Source organism: Brachyhypopomus gauderio, chromosome 4 (genome assembly GCF_052324685.1).
Source record: "Brachyhypopomus gauderio isolate BG-103 chromosome 4, BGAUD_0.2, whole genome shotgun sequence".
NCBI classification, from domain to species: Eukaryota; Metazoa; Chordata; class Actinopteri; order Gymnotiformes; family Hypopomidae; genus Brachyhypopomus; species Brachyhypopomus gauderio.
This window is the reverse complement of record NC_135214.1, coordinates 18,733,352-18,752,829: the sequence shown is the minus strand read 5'-3', so window position 1 is coordinate 18,752,829 and position 19,478 is coordinate 18,733,352. Positions and strand designations below refer to the sequence as shown.

General features: G+C 41.8%; 4 protein-coding genes across 5 annotated transcripts; 3 read left to right on the top strand and 1 right to left on the bottom strand.

The window, feature by feature from the left end:
- Window positions 1-86: 86 nt before the first annotated feature.
- Window positions 87-4,042, bottom strand: steap3 (STEAP family member 3, metalloreductase). Of its 2 annotated transcripts, none has more exons than XM_077002880.1 (5): window positions 3,915-4,042; window positions 2,869-3,362; window positions 2,010-2,537; window positions 1,750-1,914; window positions 87-1,448 (listed from the first exon to the last, which is right to left on the bottom strand). In XM_077002880.1, exons 1-5 carry the CDS (start codon window positions 4,024-4,026, stop codon window positions 1,167-1,169), a joined length of 1,581 nt encoding a protein of 526 aa, XP_076858995.1. In that variant the 5' UTR covers window positions 4,027-4,042; the 3' UTR covers window positions 87-1,166. The 2 variants fall into 2 exon arrangements, with proteins under 2 accessions (XP_076858995.1, XP_076858996.1); XM_077002881.1 differs by having other exon boundaries at window positions 2,869-3,359; window positions 3,915-4,032.
- Window positions 4,043-4,454: 412 nt separating this feature from the next.
- LOC143512496 (uncharacterized) lies at window positions 4,455-6,925 on the top strand. The gene is made up of 5 exons (XM_077002883.1): window positions 4,455-4,627; window positions 4,911-5,016; window positions 5,211-5,327; window positions 5,487-5,565; window positions 6,217-6,925. Exons 1-5 carry the CDS (start codon window positions 4,455-4,457, stop codon window positions 6,309-6,311), a joined length of 570 nt encoding a protein of 189 aa, XP_076858998.1. The 3' UTR covers window positions 6,312-6,925.
- Window positions 6,926-8,292: 1,367 nt separating this feature from the next.
- Window positions 8,293-8,661, top strand: LOC143511688 (dromaiocalcin-1). The gene has a single exon (XM_077001262.1). The coding sequence runs from the start codon at window positions 8,293-8,295 to the stop codon at window positions 8,659-8,661; it is 369 nt and encodes a 122-aa protein (XP_076857377.1).
- Window positions 8,662-16,814: 8,153 nt separating this feature from the next.
- Window positions 16,815-19,099, top strand: c1ql2 (complement component 1, q subcomponent-like 2). Its single transcript, XM_077001207.1, has 2 exons — window positions 16,815-17,811; window positions 18,505-19,099. Exons 1-2 carry the CDS (start codon window positions 17,230-17,232, stop codon window positions 18,682-18,684), a joined length of 762 nt encoding a protein of 253 aa, XP_076857322.1. The 5' UTR covers window positions 16,815-17,229; the 3' UTR covers window positions 18,685-19,099.
- The last annotated feature ends 379 nt before the right edge of the window (window positions 19,100-19,478 follow it).

Here is a 19,478-nt window from a genome sequence, read left to right as displayed (position 1 = left end):
TAAAAAATAGCCCTCCAAACTCTAGGTACTCTGATCTCATTAAAAAAAAAGATCTAATGATCAGTAAAGATGTTTAGTCATTAAAGTGCAGCAATACAAGTATGATTTAATAAGTTTCTCTTTTTTTGTGAAAATGCAGTACAATAGAAAATTCATACTAACATTTGCATCCCCTTAGAGTTTGTGTGACAGTTCAGGCCCAAACCTTCTGAAATAGTCCCATGAGAATTATTAGTCAAATGGTAAGAGACATTCTGATACAAGCTTCAATACAATGTGTCAAATCAGTCTTCACAAAAATTAAATCATGATAATTTCTAAAAATGCTGGTGTCTGAAGTCACTTCAGTGTCAGATTTGTAACTAATAAGTGATCAGTGCTTCTAGGACAGATTCTATGCTAGTCTGGATTTTTGCTTTTTTGTCTTCCTGAGTAATTAAACAGCATCAGAATGAACAGGGAACAGCTAAACCAGATCAGGCACTTTTTATATTAACAGGCATACAGAGAACAGCAGTGACGTTTTGTGTGTGAGGTAGGTCCTATTGTTCAGAAAGTCCTGAAGCAGCTTCTCCTGTGTGTGTGTCCTGCATGGAGTGTATCAAAGACGAGGTATTTGCAAAAGGATTCACAGAGAGGACAAAGACTCATGAATATTCTGTCAGTAGTATGCTAGGAAGAAAAAACCCTTGCAGATCAGGACCATGCATTATAGTATCACATTTCAGGAGCTTTTATCTTGGTTGAAAGTGACTTGGGTTTGTTTGGGGCAAAGGTCAACAGTACAACTCTGAATTTTCCGTAAAAATGAAATGGCATTGCCTGTAAGCAGTTATATGCTGTTATAATCTCAGAATGAGAAGAAAGTCTCACCCAAGTACTTAAGACGGCTTACTGATAAAAGGTTTCCTGTATTACTATGCACCAAGAAAACCGCAGAGGGCACAAGACAACAGGAAATAGTACATTACTATTTAAAATCCTATGAAGTGAAGATGACAGAACTTGTGTTGAAAGATGACATCTGCATCTCTGTAGCCCTTCGTTGATAGGCAACTCAAAAATATCAGTTGTCCTTTGGTGAGCGCTACATTCCTTCCAGAAACCTGCATAGGTAACGATTTCTTGCAAGTAAACCCAGGCGTCTCCTGTTCCTGACTGTGCTATTACACCCGTGGATGTGTCCTGTGGACGGCCCTCTGCTGGCCCGGCGTGACGGGGCACTTGCGAACGCTCTCCCAGCCGCGGCGTATGCGGGACAGCCTGGCGGACACGCAGGGCAGCAGCAGGAAACAGCGGCACACCAATACCGCGCAGGGCACGGCCACGGCTAGGACGTAGCTGGGCGGCATGTAGAATTCATACGCCTGGGCGGAGAAGGCGAAGTCCCAGCCAAACACGAGCGTGTGCATGACGGACAGCGTCATGGCAGCGTAGCCCAGTCCTGACTGAGGAAGGAGAACAAGAGAAGATAGTGAGATGTTGGGTGAAGCTGTTTGATGGTTACAAACACTGAATGTGTTGCTTATTGAACAAGAAGCCACAAGCATGAATAATCTCAAAATCAAATATATTTGATATTTGATATGAATAATCTCAGCGTTTAGTCGTGCATTCTATATGTCTTCCTCATTATATCTTCCTCATTAGACACCTATCTGACACTAGAACAAGGTCACTGTGAGGTTTCCTGATATTTCCGCACTGCGGAATGAGCTACGTGCTTGCACGTGTGTTTGTGCTGATTGCCTGAACAAAGGTGAATTCTCTCCAGGTAAGGACATTGCCCACAGTGGGAAGGGATGTGATGGCCATCAGAGAGAGGATACCCAGAGCCAACACTCCGCACGAGAGGTAGAGGTCCGAACGCCACACTCCTGATTCATCCCACGGTTCCTCCACGCCTGCCTTTACCTGTGATACAATGTGTGCACAGTGTGGTCTGATGGAAACGCAATGTGATACATTCACAGCATGCGGAGGATAAGGAAGTCTAAAAAGCCACAGACCTGCGAGTACGCAGCATTGATGAGCGTGTGGCGTGTGGCAGTGCGCAGAGGAAGGCACAGGCTGTAGGCGCCGTGCAGGGTGGCACACAGGAACCCCAGCAGGCCGAGCTGCTTCCTCCTCATCAGCCAGCCGCCCAGCCAGCGGGGGAAACGCCGGTACTTGGTGCCCCTCCACAGCTGCAGCCACGCCGCCAACAGCCCCGGCAGGTAGACCAGGGACAGGCACACCAGCGCCACGTTCGGCAGGCTCTCGTTCGGCAGGTCCAGGGCGAGCCGGTGGAAGACGTTGCGCCCGCTGGTCAGGTACGGCAGCAGGAGGCCGCGGAGGAAGCCGTAGCCGTAGAAGAAGAGGAAGAGGAGGGAGGTGGCGAGGACGGGTCCGTGCCAGGATGGAAATAGGTGGAGGGGCGCGTTCTCGAGGACGCGTGCCTGCTGCAGGCCGCCCCCGTCCACCGGGTGGAAGCCCATGTGCCGCGCGAGCTGGGCCACTTCGTTCTTGCCCTCCACGCTGTCGCTACACAGCAGCACCTAGAGGAGATCTCGGGTCAAAGGTCATGGAACTCACAGGACCTTGGACTGACTTCATAGGTGCAGTATTAAGCACAGCAAATTTGTGCTGTAGATAGCTAACCTGATTGGGCAATGGTGCAATACAGTGTGATGCAATTGCACATATAATATTGATAACATATGGTACCATGGAAACGACCCTGGCACACTTGTTAATCAGCATGCACTAAAATGGAAACTGTTTTCTGCCGTTCTAGTCCTGTAAATCAGAATCAGGGGCACATCTATGTAGGTAGTCAGATGTTCTTACTTAGATGGTAAACTTAGTTACTTCTGGGGAAGTACTGACCTGTCTGCTGCCATCCTGAGCACCAGTCTGCAGTGTCCAGGCAGAGATCATATTAAACCCCTTCACCACCACACACTCAGGGAACAGCTCAGCCAGCCGCTCCGCGTTGGACGCCACGCCGCAGTCCCTCTCCGTGGCATTACTCACGTCCACCAGGACCTTCCCGGCCAGTGCAGCCCTGATGCTCAGCAGAGACGGGTAGTGCTCAGGGAACAAAGCCAGGAAGACCAGGCGCTGGGCCTTCTCTACCGCCCTCTCCTGGTTGCTCAGCTCCACTGCGTCGGGAAAGAGCCCGGGGGCTATGCGCTTCACGCAGCGACTCCCCACCACCACACTGACCCCGCACGCCACCAGCCGCACGGCCAGAGAACGCGAGAAGTCGCCGGAGCCCAGTATGGCCACAGTGCGCCGGCCAGCAGCACCAGATGGAGGGTCCTCTTGGACTTCCACGTGCAGGAGCAGAGGAGAACTCATCTCATCTGACATAGCTACTACTGTGGAGAAGAGAACAACACCATGAGTGTGTCTGGGTGCGGGGAAGACTTCACAGTTGAACACAGTCAACTTGAAATAAAAGTCCACAATAACAATTACTATACACATTTCTAAAAGAATGGATATATATTTATAAATTTAGAGCACTGAGCATGCTTTTGTCCAACGCCACCTTCAATATTGCATATTTTTATCTGAATTTAGGCGACCTAATGTCTGCAATGTGAGCATGGCAGACTGTTGTACTTTCATCCTTTGACGAGACTTCAGGAATATATTTTCTGTCGCTAAAAATCATTCTTCTCACAAACATAATTAACCAAACCATAACCAGGGTTCGGTTATGACAATTTTTATCAAGAGGCGGAAGGGTGGTCTAATCTAATCTATTTTCACAGTAGGGTTAGTTTCATTCTTCATTAAATTGAAACTGCAAGAAAGAGTTACATACAAATCACTAATATACATATTACCAAATGGAGATTAAATTAAATTACCATGCATTGTAACGCGCAGTATATAGCGATATGTAAATAAAACAAGTCACTCACTTTTTTCGCTGCAGTTCAACGTCTCGTTGGTTCCCCTGCGCGAGCTCTCCGCCCCTGCGCGTGGGGTGTAGCGCGCGCTCTCCGCCCCAGGCCCTCCCCGCTGTGTGCACATATTGATCGTGCGGACATTTGAGCCATTTCACGCAACCCTTTCATAATATTACTTGGTGTTTATATTTTATGTCTCATACGGAAATGGAGTTTTATTCAGATATTATTAAAAAGCTTCCGGATTTATATTTAACTTTGCTGCAGTGTCAGAGGAACGGGTCAGTACTGAAACAACCACGGGGAGGAGACATCGCATCGCTATTAGACACAAGCAGTGGGGAAGGAGCTAGGAATTGCGCAGACGGCAACGCTACAGTTTTGGCGAGTGTGATATCTGATAAATGTGCCAGTATCTGAATTTCAGAGAGCTGGTTTTCGTGTGCTGGGGTATGGAGCTCCCATTTGTCTTGCTTTTGTAACGGCCGCACGCTCACGACGGGGAGGGGACATGTCCAAACATCTGCACAGAGATGATAACGCTGACGGGGGATGTCCAGTGAATCGAATGACTTGTTGAGAGAGGAGGAGGTTTTGGCCGATCCAGCTCGCAGGACGAACTGCAATGTTGTGTGCGTCTCCGTTTTGGTTCTGGTGGTTCTGTGTATCGGTCTGCTAGCCGCTGTGGCAGCGGAACACATCCAGGCGCAGTGTTCTGTTATTTGGTAGGTAGGCTGGACCACTGGCTTCCCCGCCAACGGTTTCAGGATTACTTCAGTGGCTTTCACCCGTCATTTCACCTTCATCCTGACATATTAAATAGTTTTAATTAGGATATCGAGATGAAGTAGAACCCTTCCATCTGCATATGTGTAAAGATCCTAAAACGAATTCGTTAGCTCCTATGCACATAGGCTATACAGTATAAAACACTTCCATGAAAACCGTTGTGAAAACACATATTTAGTTATGTTATATGATACTGACACTGATACTTCATGTTCACAGGGACATCAACATTTCTTGCTTTGACGTCTCCTCTCTCCTGGTCAACCAGATTAAAGAATGGGCAACAGAGTCCTGCCCCCCAAAGAGTCGAAAGTGCATGTATTCAGTGAGTATACAAAGATACTGATGTCGCGATCAAATGACATGAAATTAAATATATTGTAGATTTTCCAGGTCATAAAGGTATCGTGATTTTTTTTTAACTATTACCCTCAGATGTCATGTTAATTAAAGCAAATTGCAGATTCGAATAACAGTCAATTGATTCATGGCCCGTTTTGTGTCCCATTTCTGTGGAAGCTTGTGGCTGTAAATGACGATGACATTGTTGCCATGCGCACCACCCCCATAATGAGATTTGTGGATGACATCACCTTTAACTTCAGCAGTCCAAGTTCAAACAGCTGTGAGATCAAGGTATGTATGAATAACCAGGGAACGTCTGAATTTCTGTGAGCATCTTCTGAATATTATATCACTGTCTCAGCAACTTCAAAGAAGTTATAGTAAAACTGTAAGATCGTCTCATCTGTGTCTCTTGTCTGTCTCTCTTGCTCTCTCTCAAATGATCTGCAGGCCAACTCTGCCTCTCGTAGCTGGTATGCCATTTTAGATTCAGGAACTAATTACCTGAACATGTATAATCTTATGAAAGGTGAGCTACAGATTTCTTTCTCTGTTTCTCCTCATGTCATGTTACCAGGCAAACAGTTGCTTCTCCAAATCACTACTGACACAAAATGACTGTAAATACTGTTTTTGTTTTGTTTTGGTAAACCTGCAGTTTTTTATTTTATTTTGTGTTATAAAGCAGGTTTCCAAGATATTCATAACCAACATAGTGTGAAAATCATAGTGTGAATAATCTTAATTATTTTGTATCTACAGACACACATGCACACATTCGGACACACTCACACACGCAGTGACTAACCACTGCAAACAGGATCTGATTTGCTTAGCCTGGAGGGTGAATGACTAGTACACACAGTTCACAAGTCGTTACAGCAGCTATGTGAGCACAGCACATGGGAGTTGTCTGGAACGCACTCCAGTATTTGTGTCCAGAAGGTGTGAAATGGTGGTGCTGCAGGACAGCCAGCGGCCTAGCTCATCGTACTGATGTGATGATGCTCACCCCTACGTGCCCTGTCCAGGGCAACACACACAGGCAATGGACAAAAATAACCACATCTGACAAAAACATGCTCACAGGGTCCAATTGCCATGCTGTGTCCAGCTGATGAATGGTCAGCTATCAGAACAGATCAACACTGAGTGCCACACCCCTTCTCTCTTCCTCTAGGCAGTGGTCTCTCCTCCTCACCGAGCTTCACAGAGTCCACCAGTGACCACGAGTGCACCAAGTACTCCTCCACAAGGCAAATCGCAGACCCATGACTGCCCCTGTCCTCTCAGACCATAGCCGGTGGTTCCACTCTCCTTTCAGACTGGACACATCATTCCCAGTTCCTTCTCAGACTGGATCCACTAATCCCAGTTCCCTCTCGGACCACCACACCCTTTATTTGTCACCACAGCATTATTTATTAATGACAGTAAATGTTTACTTCTATAAAGTGTATGAGATTTGAAGTGGTCTTATTGTTCAATTTAGTTTTGAGGGTTTGGAATTTATTTACTCTTTGAAAATTTTCAAATGACATCCCAAATGCACTAAATACTTGACATGCACTAAATATCTTATTTTTGATTTACAAGAGACAAACATACTATTGCCTTTCAGTGAATTTTTACAGTCACACACACTTATACCAAATGCCACATTTCAGAAATTGAAATTTCACCATTGGTTAAAACTACTTTACATTAAGGCTGAGACCTTCAGTCCTCAGTAAATGAAAAGTATCCAAATCTTAACACTAAGACTTATAGTTCAGAATTTGTTTGGATATTTACTTTTCTAAATGGGCCTGGAAATACTTTTTTCAGAGTGTTAAGAATGTGATACCCGCAAGGCCGAGCACTTTCATTAAACCTTTTAATCTGTACAATGTTTCTTTCTATTTGATTTATTAGTCTGATAATCATGTTTCACTGTGAGGGGTGTGATATTAGAACTGTAACTGCTAATAAATTAGACTGGTATCGAGGATAAAAATGGTGGGAACAAAAGTGTTTTTATAGAGTTGCTTTTAAAACATCAGCATTTGCTCTGTGGAACTCTGGGGAAATATGGTGAAATATGGTGAAATCTACACACTTGTTCATTTTGTTCTTCGGCTATTTTATCAACAACCAAAAAAAAACTTTATTAATATTTAAGAATGTATTATTTAAAACTGTCACCTAGGGACATTCTTGTAGACGGTGGAATGAACAGGTCAGATGAATAGCACACCAGTCTTCATCCTGAGGGTACATGTAGAGGTTTCTTGGAGAACTGCGGCAGTTCATATATACTGCAAATGGGTTTAGTTGTTTATTGAATTGCACTGGACTTGGTCCAGGAAGCGGTCGAGACGATGAGATGAAACTCTCCACTGCACAGCCAAGGCACACATCCTTCTTAAGCAGTCAAATTACAGCCAGTCATTTGCATATCTCTAGGTTTTCATGTACCAGAGAGAATGCTATTTGTTTTTACTTTGCCTGGATTGAATAGCAGTATTTGACTGTTTTTGACTGTTTTGACTGTTTATATCAGTACTCACAATACTTGTATAAAGAAAGTAATACATAGTTGATAATGAAATTACCATTGATATTTCATTAACAGTTGGTTATGGTTATTGGTTATTGGTTATGGAGAGGCATGATGGAGAAGCTATAGTTATATGCTGATCTGTGAAGTACATTTCTGTTTGGCTTGAACCAGGTGAGAGGCAGACCTCTGATTGGCTAAGCTTCAAGGAACTTCCTAATGTAACTTGACTTTCCAAACTGCTGCATTTCAGTCAAGTGATCAGTTGAAACAGAGACGGTACTTCAGAAAGCTGAACTAAAGATGAAGTTTTTTGTCACCTTGCTCATTATCATGGGTTGCTATGGATCAGCATCTTGTTTAATCAGAAAACACTTCTATGTGGATCAGAGAATGAGCTGGCTTGAAGCTCAGGAGTACTGTAGACTTCATTATGATGATCTGAGCATTATTAGCAGCCAGGAGGAGGACCAGCTGTTGACGAATACTGTTCCTTGCAGTGACTCCGATTGGTGCCGATATGGAGTGTGGATTGGCCTTTACACAAACAGTTCTGGCAAACAGATTTGGAAGTGGTCAGGAGAAAAGATCTCGGCATTCACAAAGTGGGCAGCAAGGGAACCAAAATTAAAAACATCAATGAGCTGTGCGTTGCTAAACACAAGCAGTGGTGCTTGGTATAATGATGATTGTTTGCTGAATCTCACATTTTATTGCATGGAAGAGTCACCCAAGCTGATCTTGGTGCAGAAGAAGATGCGGTGGAAGGAGGCCTTGGACTACTGTAGGAACCAGTCCACCGACCTGGCGAGCCTGCTGTCACATGACGAGATGCTCCTGGCAATAAACGTGAGCCAGGCTGCCCAGACACCATACGTGTGGACCGGCTTGCTCTTTGTGGTCAGAACTTGGATTTGGGTGGATGGGAATGCTCTGGAGTACCAGGCCTGGCCTGCAGGGGGAACTCCCAAGTGCCCTGACAAAAACCACCACTGTGGAACTCTGGGGAAGAACGATAACATTTGGAAACCTGGAGACTGTGAGGAGAAACGTAACTTTCTGTGCTTACGACAGTGGAAAGGTTGAAATGCCGCCAGTCTCAAAATGGCTCTTAAAGGTGAAGAGGGTAGGATATTTATTGTCCATGACTGATGTGATAAATCAAATGGAATCATACTTCTGTTTCTCCCAAATATTTTCTGTATCACAAGTTTGGTTATTTCTGTCTATAAGTAAAAACCAATCTAGAGCAACTGCTGAAAAATTATATGAATCTTCTATTTCATGCAAACTTTGAGTATGCATTACTCAGTTCAGAGTGAAACATTTGTTACAACTTTTGTGTAAAATAATTTAGAAGCAGTAGAATAAGTTTGATTATTGTTTTCTGAGTTTCCAGGAGACCTGTATTAATTTAAAATCTGAAAACCTGTTAATGGGGTTTTGCTTATGGAAAACACAACTTGACCATAAAACAATAAAATAAACATATAGACAGTGCTGGTGACAATATATAGACTGTTATTGAAATGTCAATTATATTACGCACTCACATACTCACATGGCCTTGATTAAAAGCAGTTCGTATTGAAAAAGCAGTTTGGTATTGCAGTAATACATATTGTAGTTCATCACTTCATTTTAGTAGTTCATGGCTTCAAGTTTATGCTCTGACATTTTCACTGAGGTGTAAAATGGTTCAAGGTTGTGACATTTGCGTAGGATATTGCAGGAAGCCGGTGTAACACCGAGATGATACAGAACATAATTTAAACTCCTTTATTTAGAGTGTGCAACAGAACTAACACATGTGGATCACTAGCCTTGGGTGAACAAAGACAAGACACATGCTTAAACAACGTCACAGGTGCAACGAAACAGGGAATAGGTGAGGCGAGTTACGGAGACCAACAACTAAACATCAACCACACACACACACACACACACACACACACACACACACACACACACACACACACACACACAAGACCGGACACAAATAATAACTAGTATGAAAGATCTACACACAGACACACCCAAAGTAAGGGGTCGGGCTGTACCATGACAAATGTTTTGTTTGGAAAGTTAATGACATATAGTATTTTTAAAACCATATAAAATGCATGATAAACACTTTTGTCTATTGTTTATTGTGTTTACATACATAAGAAGAGTAATTTATAACCTCGGCAAAACACATAATATCAAAAGTAATTTCATTTTAAGTAAAGATCATCAAATCCTCCTACTTATTGCAAGAAATGTGAAATTAAACTTAAACTAAGAGTTTAGAGTCTGTCAATATTAATAATTTTTGATGGTTCTTCAGCTTGCAAAAGCTCTATGGATAAACCGAAGATTCACAAAATGGCTTTAGCTTTCTTTGCATCATAAATATTACTGTAACATGCCACCAAATCCTGGAAGTGCATCTGAAAAGCATGAACAATATATGCTATATTCCATATATAAGTAACATGTTTTTATAGTTTATAAATAAGAGCAAGACATTATCATATTTTGAGTACACAAATGATAGTTACCCATTCCAAATCTTGAACAAAATGAAATGACTGAAAAGTAGTTAATTATCTAAAAATATGAGCATATAGGAGAAAATAGGAGGAAAATAAGAGCAAAGTTTTTTAAAGACTTAAGTGCTAACTGCTAATGGCTAAACAGTTTAAATATTTTTCTTATTGTTTTTCCTTGAATTTGATGATGACGATAATGATGATGGTGATCAAGAAGATGGTGGTGGTGTCAGTGCTGATGATCTCTGAAAGCAGACAAAGTTAAATGTATCCTCACAGTCCCCAGGCTGCCAAATCCCTTTCATGTAGTCCAGAGCTCCACAGCGGAGGTTTCTGGGTGGGCACTGGGTCATGACATTTGCAGACCAGGCGATGTGGTCTATATCAGCGGCGCTGGTCCAAATCCACTGAGACTGGAAGAAGCGCAGGCCGATCCAGACGTAAGCTGTTTGAGCTGCCATGCTTACTGCCAAAGCATCATTCATCCAGTTTTCTGATCTCAGACTTGCTAAGTCTAGATAGTGGTCTCTACAGTAGACCAGAGCATCTTCCCACGTCATGTTCTGCTGTACTAGGACCAGCTCATACACATCCATGCAGAAAAAGCCAAGATTCCATGTGCAATCAGCACTATAGCATTGACCTGTATCACTGAGAAAAATACAGTTCCCTCCTGGTCCAGCAGTATCCCAAGAGCAGAAAGGCAGATTTTCTCCATTTGACCATTTCCAGTCTATTGAATTAGAAACGTCTGAATATAGACCAATCCATTTAGCCTTTTCGCACCATGAATGGTAATTGCTGCTGGGGCAAACGTAGTTGCTTGTAAATGAAAGTTGAGATATCTCATCTGTTGTGCTTAGGGTAGACAGGTCAACATAGTACGTTCTACAGTACTGCTGAGCACCTGACCATTGCATTAGCGCATCCACACTTGTGTGCTCCCTCACAAGACAAAAGGTTCGTCCGTAGATTCCCACGATGAGTAACACAGTAATCATAGCCTTCATTTTTCCTTTTACCTGTAATAGCATTTTGCTTGAAGTTTCATAGGACTTTTTTTCTTTTTGGAGAACAGAACATATATATCTGAACTCTGAATGAATATATATCTGATCTCTTTCACCTAGCCAATCAGAAAGGTGCTTCTCGCAACTCTGCAGCAAGCCTAGCCAATCACAGAAGCTCATTATGTCAGAACAATGACAAATCACAGCTCTTCTTGTATATTTAATGTATTTGCATTGCTAAGATGGTTCTTGGCGGGGCACAGACTGTTGACATGGATAACTTTTGATAAAGTAGATCCTATACAACAAATGAATTTAATGAACTCTCGTGAACTCACAGTAATATCTGGTAAACGAATCCCTTGCATTTCCAGGAGCACATGTGCTGTACAGCGCCAGCAGACACTTGCAGTTTAGACGTAAAAGATGTGCATGAGGACAGTGAAAACAACATTTGCTTTTACGTTTCAGTTTATCTTCAAGCCAAATACAAGCTGGCGCTCATATACAAATATGTGAGAACATGCAAAAAGGGGCCTTAGAACAAAACACAAATGCTTTGGAACATTAGGCAATTATACTTGTTTTGTGTTGAATAGTCCCCCCCCCCACCCTTAGTTGAGTACTTAAGTCATTACATTCAAAAGTGTTGTCATAATCTATCAAGTATATATCATGAATTGCAGCCTTGTGTATTTTCAATCATTGTCATCAAAGCCAATGTATTGTTATATATACACTCACTGGCCACTTTATTAGGTACACCTGTCCAACTGCTCATTCTTTAAGTATTTAAGTGACTTTGAACGTGGCATGGTTGTTGATGCCAGAGGTCAGAGGAGAATGGTCAGACTGGTTTGAGCTGATACAACGGCAACAGTAACTCAAATAACCAGTTGTTACAACCCAGGCATGCAGAAGAGCATCTCCGAACACACAACATGAACCTTGAGGTGGGTGACACTGAGTGCCACTCCTGTCAGCTAAGAAAAGGAACAGAACTGAGGCTAATCATAATCATAGGATATTGAGCAAATTTCAGGATTTGCAGGTAATTCACAGTGCTGTTTGTGCAAATTGTTTTGAAGATTACACTTATTGTTTTGAGGAAAAAAACACATTTACAAATGTGCGCAAATGCATATTTGAGAAATGCACCAAAGTGACTGAGAAAAACTAAAACTTTAATTTTATTTATCAGTGTTTTTTTATTCACACTTTTTTTCAAGAAGATTTACCAACAGTCTTCAGTTATCACATATTTCTTTGTGCTACAATGCCAAGCAGCACTCTAGATATTTTATGCTGTGGAATAGAAAATAATGAAACCATATGCTTTAATTGTTTTTGTTTTTGTTTGTTTGTGTTATGTCTTCTAGGAATTCATATAACAATGCATGTAGCCTACCAGATGAGTCCAGATTCATAATGTGAGCCGCAGCATCTTTTCCAAACATTTAATTTATCCATGGTGTCTACAGAGAATAGATATTGACAAAATATCATTATCAGAGTATTTATGCAATCCTACACAACAAGTGAATCCTTTGTTGATTAATTGATTTGACAGGCATCCGTATTTGAGGGATACAGTCTCACACTGAAAAGGCAGGTCAAATTAGAATCAAAAGTACACCCACCCGCTGCGCTAATCCCAACTAAGGGCATTGCATTTTAGAAATGGCCTCACTTTGAATGAGAAACTGAATATATACAGGGATATAAAAAATCAACACATAAAACTGGTTGAGAATAGCATTATAAGAGTGTTGTCTCAACATAGGAAAGGGGTTGTTTTGTATGTTTGTTTTTTTTTTTAGCTTCCTCCAGCAGGGGGCGATGTAGCACTAAGAGACTACAGGCGGTAGTCACAGCAAGACATCAGTTTCACCACAAGGTTTGCTTACAGTAGGTTAATTTACAGTTTTTTACGTCTGCTAACATCCTTTTGTAATCAGTCGTCACATTTTTAAAACTCTAAACACAGTAAACACAACATCAGTCTTCAGTGGCTATACAATTAGTACAATTCATGTTATTTTTGCATTTTTATTTACAAATGCTTGCACACCGCATGTAAAAAATGAAAACATAAGTTCCAAAATCCTAAATATTGTATAAAATGCAAAAACAAAGGCAGCTGAAAAGCTACTGCTGTGAAGGTCTGTCAGAGATCACACATATACATGAATATTCTCAAATACTGAAGTTATTTCTGCATATTCCATAAAGTAAAATTTACACCATAAACTGGACCCATATGATTGTAAAGCTTTGTGACAACATGCGTTGTGAAAAGCACTATATACAGTTTTTTGCAGACGCTAAGACACAATTTCTGAAACTATGGCTCTTTTGTCAAAATTTAACACACAGCAGCCAATGCTACACACAACAGGCAAAACATCTCACACTTTTGGAAAAAGCACACAATTCAACCAAAACTCTTGCAACTCTTGCCAAAACCATATTTTTGCATCTAAATGCAAAACAAATATAACAAACATAATATATAATAAAAATAACAAACTACACACAAATATCAGATGATTAGCCTTTCATATATGTGACTACACACTGAAGTGACAAATGGAAAACTATCATGTGTTTGAGTGTTTAGTTTGTAGTCTGCTGTGAAGGTCTGTCAGAGGTCTCACATATGCATGAATATTCACAAATACTGAAGTTATTTCTGCATATTCAGTACATTTACACCATAAAGTAAAATACAAAGGGAAGGTTTTTTTTTTAGGGTTTGCATGAACACAGCAACATATGCTGTATATACTGTAAACACATGAACAACGAAAAAGAAAAAAAAGACAAAATAACCTCAAGCTTCCTCCATCACCTGCTGAATGTAATTGCACTGGTGGGGTTGGCGACCACCTTCATGTCAAAAATAACTCAACAGCAATGGAGAGTTTGGTGGAGATGAAACGCAACAAATCGTGACTGTGAACCAGTTTGTATTTGAGCAGCCCGGTGCAAACTGATGTTGTCCCAGACGACAACAAACCTGGACTGTTCTGGTTCATCCCCCTGGTGATGGAGGATGAGTATGTTGTGCTCTGTGTTGAAGAAGGTGATGATGTGCACAGTGTTGTAGGGACCAAGAGTGGCATGATGATGAGTGGCAAATTCATAGCGCAGTTGTTTCACACTGTCACTGGCCCAGTCCGGATAGACTCACTGAATGGATGTTGCTGATAGTGACATTGTCAGTAATGATGTGCTGTTGAAATTGTTGGAAATGTATGCAGTTGTTTGCTCTGACCATATTGACGATGGTCTCTTTCTGTTCTGAGGTGGATAGCCACCCACAAAGGGGTAGTAGTACATGATGTAGTATGTATAGAGGATAGGTCTACTTATCTATTCTCATTTTGAATAGTCTGGATGATGCTACAGTGTAGCAGCACAGATAAGGTTGGACCCTTTGCCTCCAGAAAACCCAAAGCATGCTTGACCACATGGTCACCCAGAGTGGCTCTGACATCTTTCTCTTTATAGGGATTAGATTTTGGTGTCTGAAAATGAGCTAGAAGTGTTGTAACGTGTGAGAACTGGGTTTGAATTTTTGTAGGTGAGTGTAGCAGTTGCGTGGCAGTGTTTTCTAAAAGAAACACATGGTTTTCAGTTTTGAATGTGTCTTGTGTGAACAACTGTGTTTAAAGTTATGCATAAAGTGTGTTTTAGAATTTCTAAATGATTGTAAGGCAGAGAATGTGCTTAAGGTTTAGCACAGCCGGTCAATAGATACATGGGCTTCAGAAATTGTGCTATTAGCAGCTGCAAAATACTGTAACTATTTATCTATTTGTATGAGGTAAATGTGTTGCTGTGTTTAGAGTTTTGAAAATGTATCTCAAGTATTGGGAAAGCATGTTAGCAGTCGTAAAAAACTGTAAGTGTGTTTGTCCTTCCAGAAGAGCAACTGAACAAAATAATTTGAATAATATTGAAAGTGCATATTGAGTGTAAGAGGAAGTGGATAAAGGTTTTACAAAGCACATAAAACAAGAGTAGAATGACTTCCACAATGTGCATTGTATTCTGTCTCTATGTTTTTCTGTTTTGTGTATTTGTGTGTGTGTTTGTGTGTGTTTGTGTGTGTTTGTGTGTGTGCGTGTGTGTGTGCGCGTGTGTGCGCGTGTGTGTGCGCACGTGTGTGTGTGTGTGTGTGTGTGTGATTGCTGTTCAGCCTCTGGCTCATTGTATTTTGCTGCTGTGCCACACTATAGGCTAAAAGGTCAAGCTTCACAAACCTAATTCACAAGCTGACATTTGAATATAACTTCTGTTATTGTGTCAAGGCCGATGAGGATTGACACTAGATTAATCTTTTCATGCTGTTTTATTCAGATTCATGTTTTGACAGATGCTGAATTTACAAAAACTGACCAGAACAACAAGCCGTGAAACTCTTCTGAAGGAAGTCTGTGCTCAAAAGCAGAGTACTCTCGGATCCATGATGTAATGTTCTTCTGAGCCTTACACTACAGACCTTTCAGATGGAGTGAATTTAAATGAACCCTGTTTGAAGAGGGATAATATTCTCAGTAATATTCTCAGATGTAACAATCCTCTCTCATCTTTCTCGTGTCCTATTCATTGGAATGACATATTGGAATAACTTATTATCTCACTCACACTATTCCTGTCTTTGTATTTTAAATATATCATGTGATTTGTTTTCACAAACAAATTAAATTGTGTGTTTGTGAGATAAATTGAGATAAGCAGTGATGGTCCACAAATCTGCCCTACCTCTCTTTCTCACACACACACACACACACACACACACACACACACACACACACACACACACACACACACACACACACACACACAAAGAGAGTGACAGTGACAGAGAGAGAGCTCTAAAGGCAAAGTCAGCTGGGGGTGTTTGACAGAGCTGACAGTCTCCACCTTGCCTTAGGATGATTGTAGCTCAGACAGACAAGAAAACATTTTCCCATTTATGCTAGGATAGTAACAGGACTGGTCTAAAATACATCCCTGCATATACCTAGATTTAATGACAGTAACGTATTTTACACACAGGATTGGGTGTAAATCCAACAAATAATTAAAAATGAATACATCTAAATTTAAATGAATTGCTGTTCAGTTCACCTGAAAGGCCTTATTCCAGTTTTAGAGGTTTTCTCTTTACATGGCTGAACTACAGACCAAACTGTTGTATTTAGAGTCTGCTATGTACTGCCACAACCTGTGTCTCTATCTAATTATCAGGCCACCTTGTGTAATTTTGCCGTGGTGTTTTAGAAATTGTTATTTGCAATTGCTATTGGCAACGTTGCGAATGTTCTAGACGGCTACCATTCCCGGCGTGTTGTGCAGGTGCTGAAAGAACAGCTCCAGGCCTCTGAGTCAGACGCCCTAGGCCTAAGCTCCCGCCTGTTCGTTTGAATGTCATTTAGCTCATTTACCACATCTTCGTGAGGCATAAAGGCTCTGAACTGTCAAGACTCTACGTGAAACTTCATCCTCGGTGCCAAAACCTCCTGGGTGCCAACGAATAGTTGCATGGGTGAGACTAGAATTGTAATTACTGTATCGAAATGTGCACACATTTGCGTCTGTAAAGCACTCTGATCCTTGTAATCTCTGGAACAAGCGTAGATTGATATTCATGCATTTAGATCATAATATTATTGCTGGCACTCTGATACCAATTACATCAGGCTTTGCCCTACGTTAGTTACGTCAGCGTGTCTTCTGTTGGAGACGGGCGAAAATCGCTCGCAGTCTCCTTCGCTCAGTCCCGGGTTGTAGCGCGCGTCACAGCGATGCTGTCACGAATAGTTTCGCTGTCAACTCCATGAAGTCTAGTGACAGTGGCGAACTAGCCTCGGGTTAACAGAACTTAAGGTTACAATAGCCTGCATTTATGTCTGCGCTTGTGCGATCTTTACTTTTGTGGGAAGAGTAATATCTTCTGGTCCATTTGTGCTTTTCTGTGGTACTTTTCAGCGCGGACCCAGCCTGTCACAATTGCCTCCAAAAGCCACCCGGACTTTTTGGCGCGAGCTTCTTGGGTGCTCCGCAGGAAGCGGATCGCAGGCGCTGTGGTGGGCATCGCCATGCTGGTGACGCTGATTATCGCGATCCCGCTGCTGGTCCACACTGCCAAGACCTCCGCGCACTACGAGATGATGGGCACCTGCCGCATGATTTGCGATCCATATAGTCCCAAACCGAGCGCGACGGCACTGGAGGTCATTCAGGACCTCGGCGCTATCCCGCCTCCACCCTTCTCGCGAGGGACTAAAGGGGAACCCGGACGCCCAGGGAAACCTGGACCAAGGGGTCCTCCCGGTGAACCGGGTCCTCCCGGTCCGCGAGGACCACCTGGTGACCGGGGGGACTCCGGGAAACCTGGATTTACCGGACTCACGTCGGGAACAGCCAGGACTGATACTGGAGAATTTGGTTCAGCATTCGTAAGCATCAAGATCGCTTTTTATGTCGGTCTCAAAAACCCTCATGAGGGCTACGAAGTGCTGCGGTTTGATGATGTGGTAACAAACTTAGGCAATCACTACGACCCGTCTACCGGCAAGTTCACGTGCCAGGTGTCTGGAATATACTTCTTTACGTACCATGTGCTAATGCGTGGGGGAGATGGCACAAGCATGTGGGCAGACCTCTGTAAAAACGGACAGGTAAATGTCATCCGGTTACAGAACATGAATATGAAAACATATATTATATATACACGGTTATATGAAGACATTACATGAGTACTTTGGAATGTTTTAGTTTACATAAACCCGCAGGGCAAGTTGCACGCACATAAGCTCCATTTTTGTAATGCAGAACGAAATAGTGACGCTGACAAAATAAGACTTTGAGAACTGAGTGAGAAAGGCGCGTTGAAAGGGCGGTCGCTTTGACCCTATTCTTTCCGAGCTGATCAGGACAAATGGGTTGGATGGACTTCGTTTTCAAGTTTTCAAGTCATCGCAGTTGCGACCATTGCAAAACGATTGTGTTTTTCGCAACACGATACGTTTATTTCATATGACCGTGTGTGCGCTTGTACAGATAGATAGATAGAACTCCATCAGCCGTGCAAAGCAAAATACTCTGTGATTTGTACACGGCATACGGCCTCGTATTTAACGCGTTATAGATTATTGTATAAAGCAACATATTAATTTGGAAAGTTCTCACTTTTATAGTCAATGAGAACGTCGATTGACAGGTTGATATAACAAATACAGTTTTACACGTTTCAACTGAAATAAAACAAAAAAACTCATACCTAAGTGATGCGATGTTTTGTGGATTTTCTATGATAACGCATACGCTTTAAAAAACCTAAACTAAGTTATTCTGCATTTTTTCTTGAATAGGTGCGCGCGAGTGCAATTGCCCAGGACGCGGACCAAAACTATGATTACGCGAGCAACAGTGTGGTACTACATCTGGACTCTGGTGACGAGATATACGTCAAATTGGACGGCGGGAAGGCACACGGGGGCAACAATAATAAATACAGTACGTTTTCTGGTTTCATTCTGTACCCGGACTGAGCGATTTAAACGAACATTAATCAGCACATTCCAGCAAACCGTCTTCCACGGCGACATTGCCGTGGGGCGGCGTCCCGCACGCTGTAGTCATCCATGTCTGTATATTTGTGGGAATCAGGACTAAATACAACCTGCAAATGGCTCTGGCCGTAGCGCCTAACGACAGTGAGATATTATGTTGTCTGAATGTGCAATTTTCTGTTTGACTTCTGTGTGTGTCAAACATACCTAAACAAGCTATGTGTCAAAAAGAATAATAACTGTTAAGATTAAATAAGTAACATTTATTAATGTAGGCCTGTCTGCTATAGATTTTCAATTGGCTAGCTCATACAATGTCTTGTCCAGTACCAAAACCTATACTCAAAACCGCCAGTATTTATTTATGTATTTCAATAAATTATGTTTTATATAACCAAGTTGTTTGTGTATTTAAATACATTGTATTCTCAGGTTCATAACATGTTATTTGAAACTCAAACCAGTAAATGAAAAATAAGGCTGTGACATGTACTGTAATATATGTTTTGTGTTCTTTTAAGTAATGTTTCATTTATCCAGAATAAAAATGGAACAAATATTCAGGTGCTAACAAATGTTGCTAAAGGTTTATATAAGACATTCAAAGACTTTCCTAACTACATTTCTGTAAGATGACATCTTCACTTACACTGGATTTCAGCATCTCAGTATATAAGTAAATGACAATTTGGAAAATATATATAATTGGTTTAATTACTAATAATGCTTCTATTCATATGTGTGTGAGAGAGAGAGAAAGGGGTAGAAGAAAA

Excerpts from the sequence above, each read along its gene's own strand:
- steap3 (XM_077002880.1), bottom strand. The coding sequence starts at position 4,026 with ATGTGCACACAGCGGGGAGGGCCTGGGGCGGAGAGCGCGCGCTACACC. Across the intron at positions 1,915-2,009 it reads TCAATGCTGCGTACTCGCAG|GTAAAGGCAGGCGTGGAGGA; the intron begins GTCTGTGGCTTT and ends ATTGTATCACAG. Across the intron at positions 1,449-1,749 it reads GAGAATTCACCTTTGTTCAG|TCAGGACTGGGCTACGCTGC; the intron begins GCAATCAGCACA and ends CTCCTTCCTCAG.
- c1ql2 (XM_077001207.1), top strand. The coding sequence starts at position 17,230 with ATGCTGGTGACGCTGATTATCGCGATCCCGCTGCTGGTCCACACTGCC. Across the intron at positions 17,812-18,504 it reads ACCTCTGTAAAAACGGACAG|GTGCGCGCGAGTGCAATTGC; the intron begins GTAAATGTCATC and ends TTTCTTGAATAG.
- LOC143511688 (XM_077001262.1), top strand. The coding sequence starts at position 8,293 with ATGGAAGAGTCACCCAAGCTGATCTTGGTGCAGAAGAAGATGCGGTGG.
- LOC143512496 (XM_077002883.1), top strand. The coding sequence starts at position 4,455 with ATGTCCAGTGAATCGAATGACTTGTTGAGAGAGGAGGAGGTTTTGGCC. Across the intron at positions 5,017-5,210 it reads GTCGAAAGTGCATGTATTCA|CTTGTGGCTGTAAATGACGA; the intron begins GTGAGTATACAA and ends TTTCTGTGGAAG. Across the intron at positions 5,566-6,216 it reads CATGTATAATCTTATGAAAG|GCAGTGGTCTCTCCTCCTCA; the intron begins GTGAGCTACAGA and ends CTCTTCCTCTAG.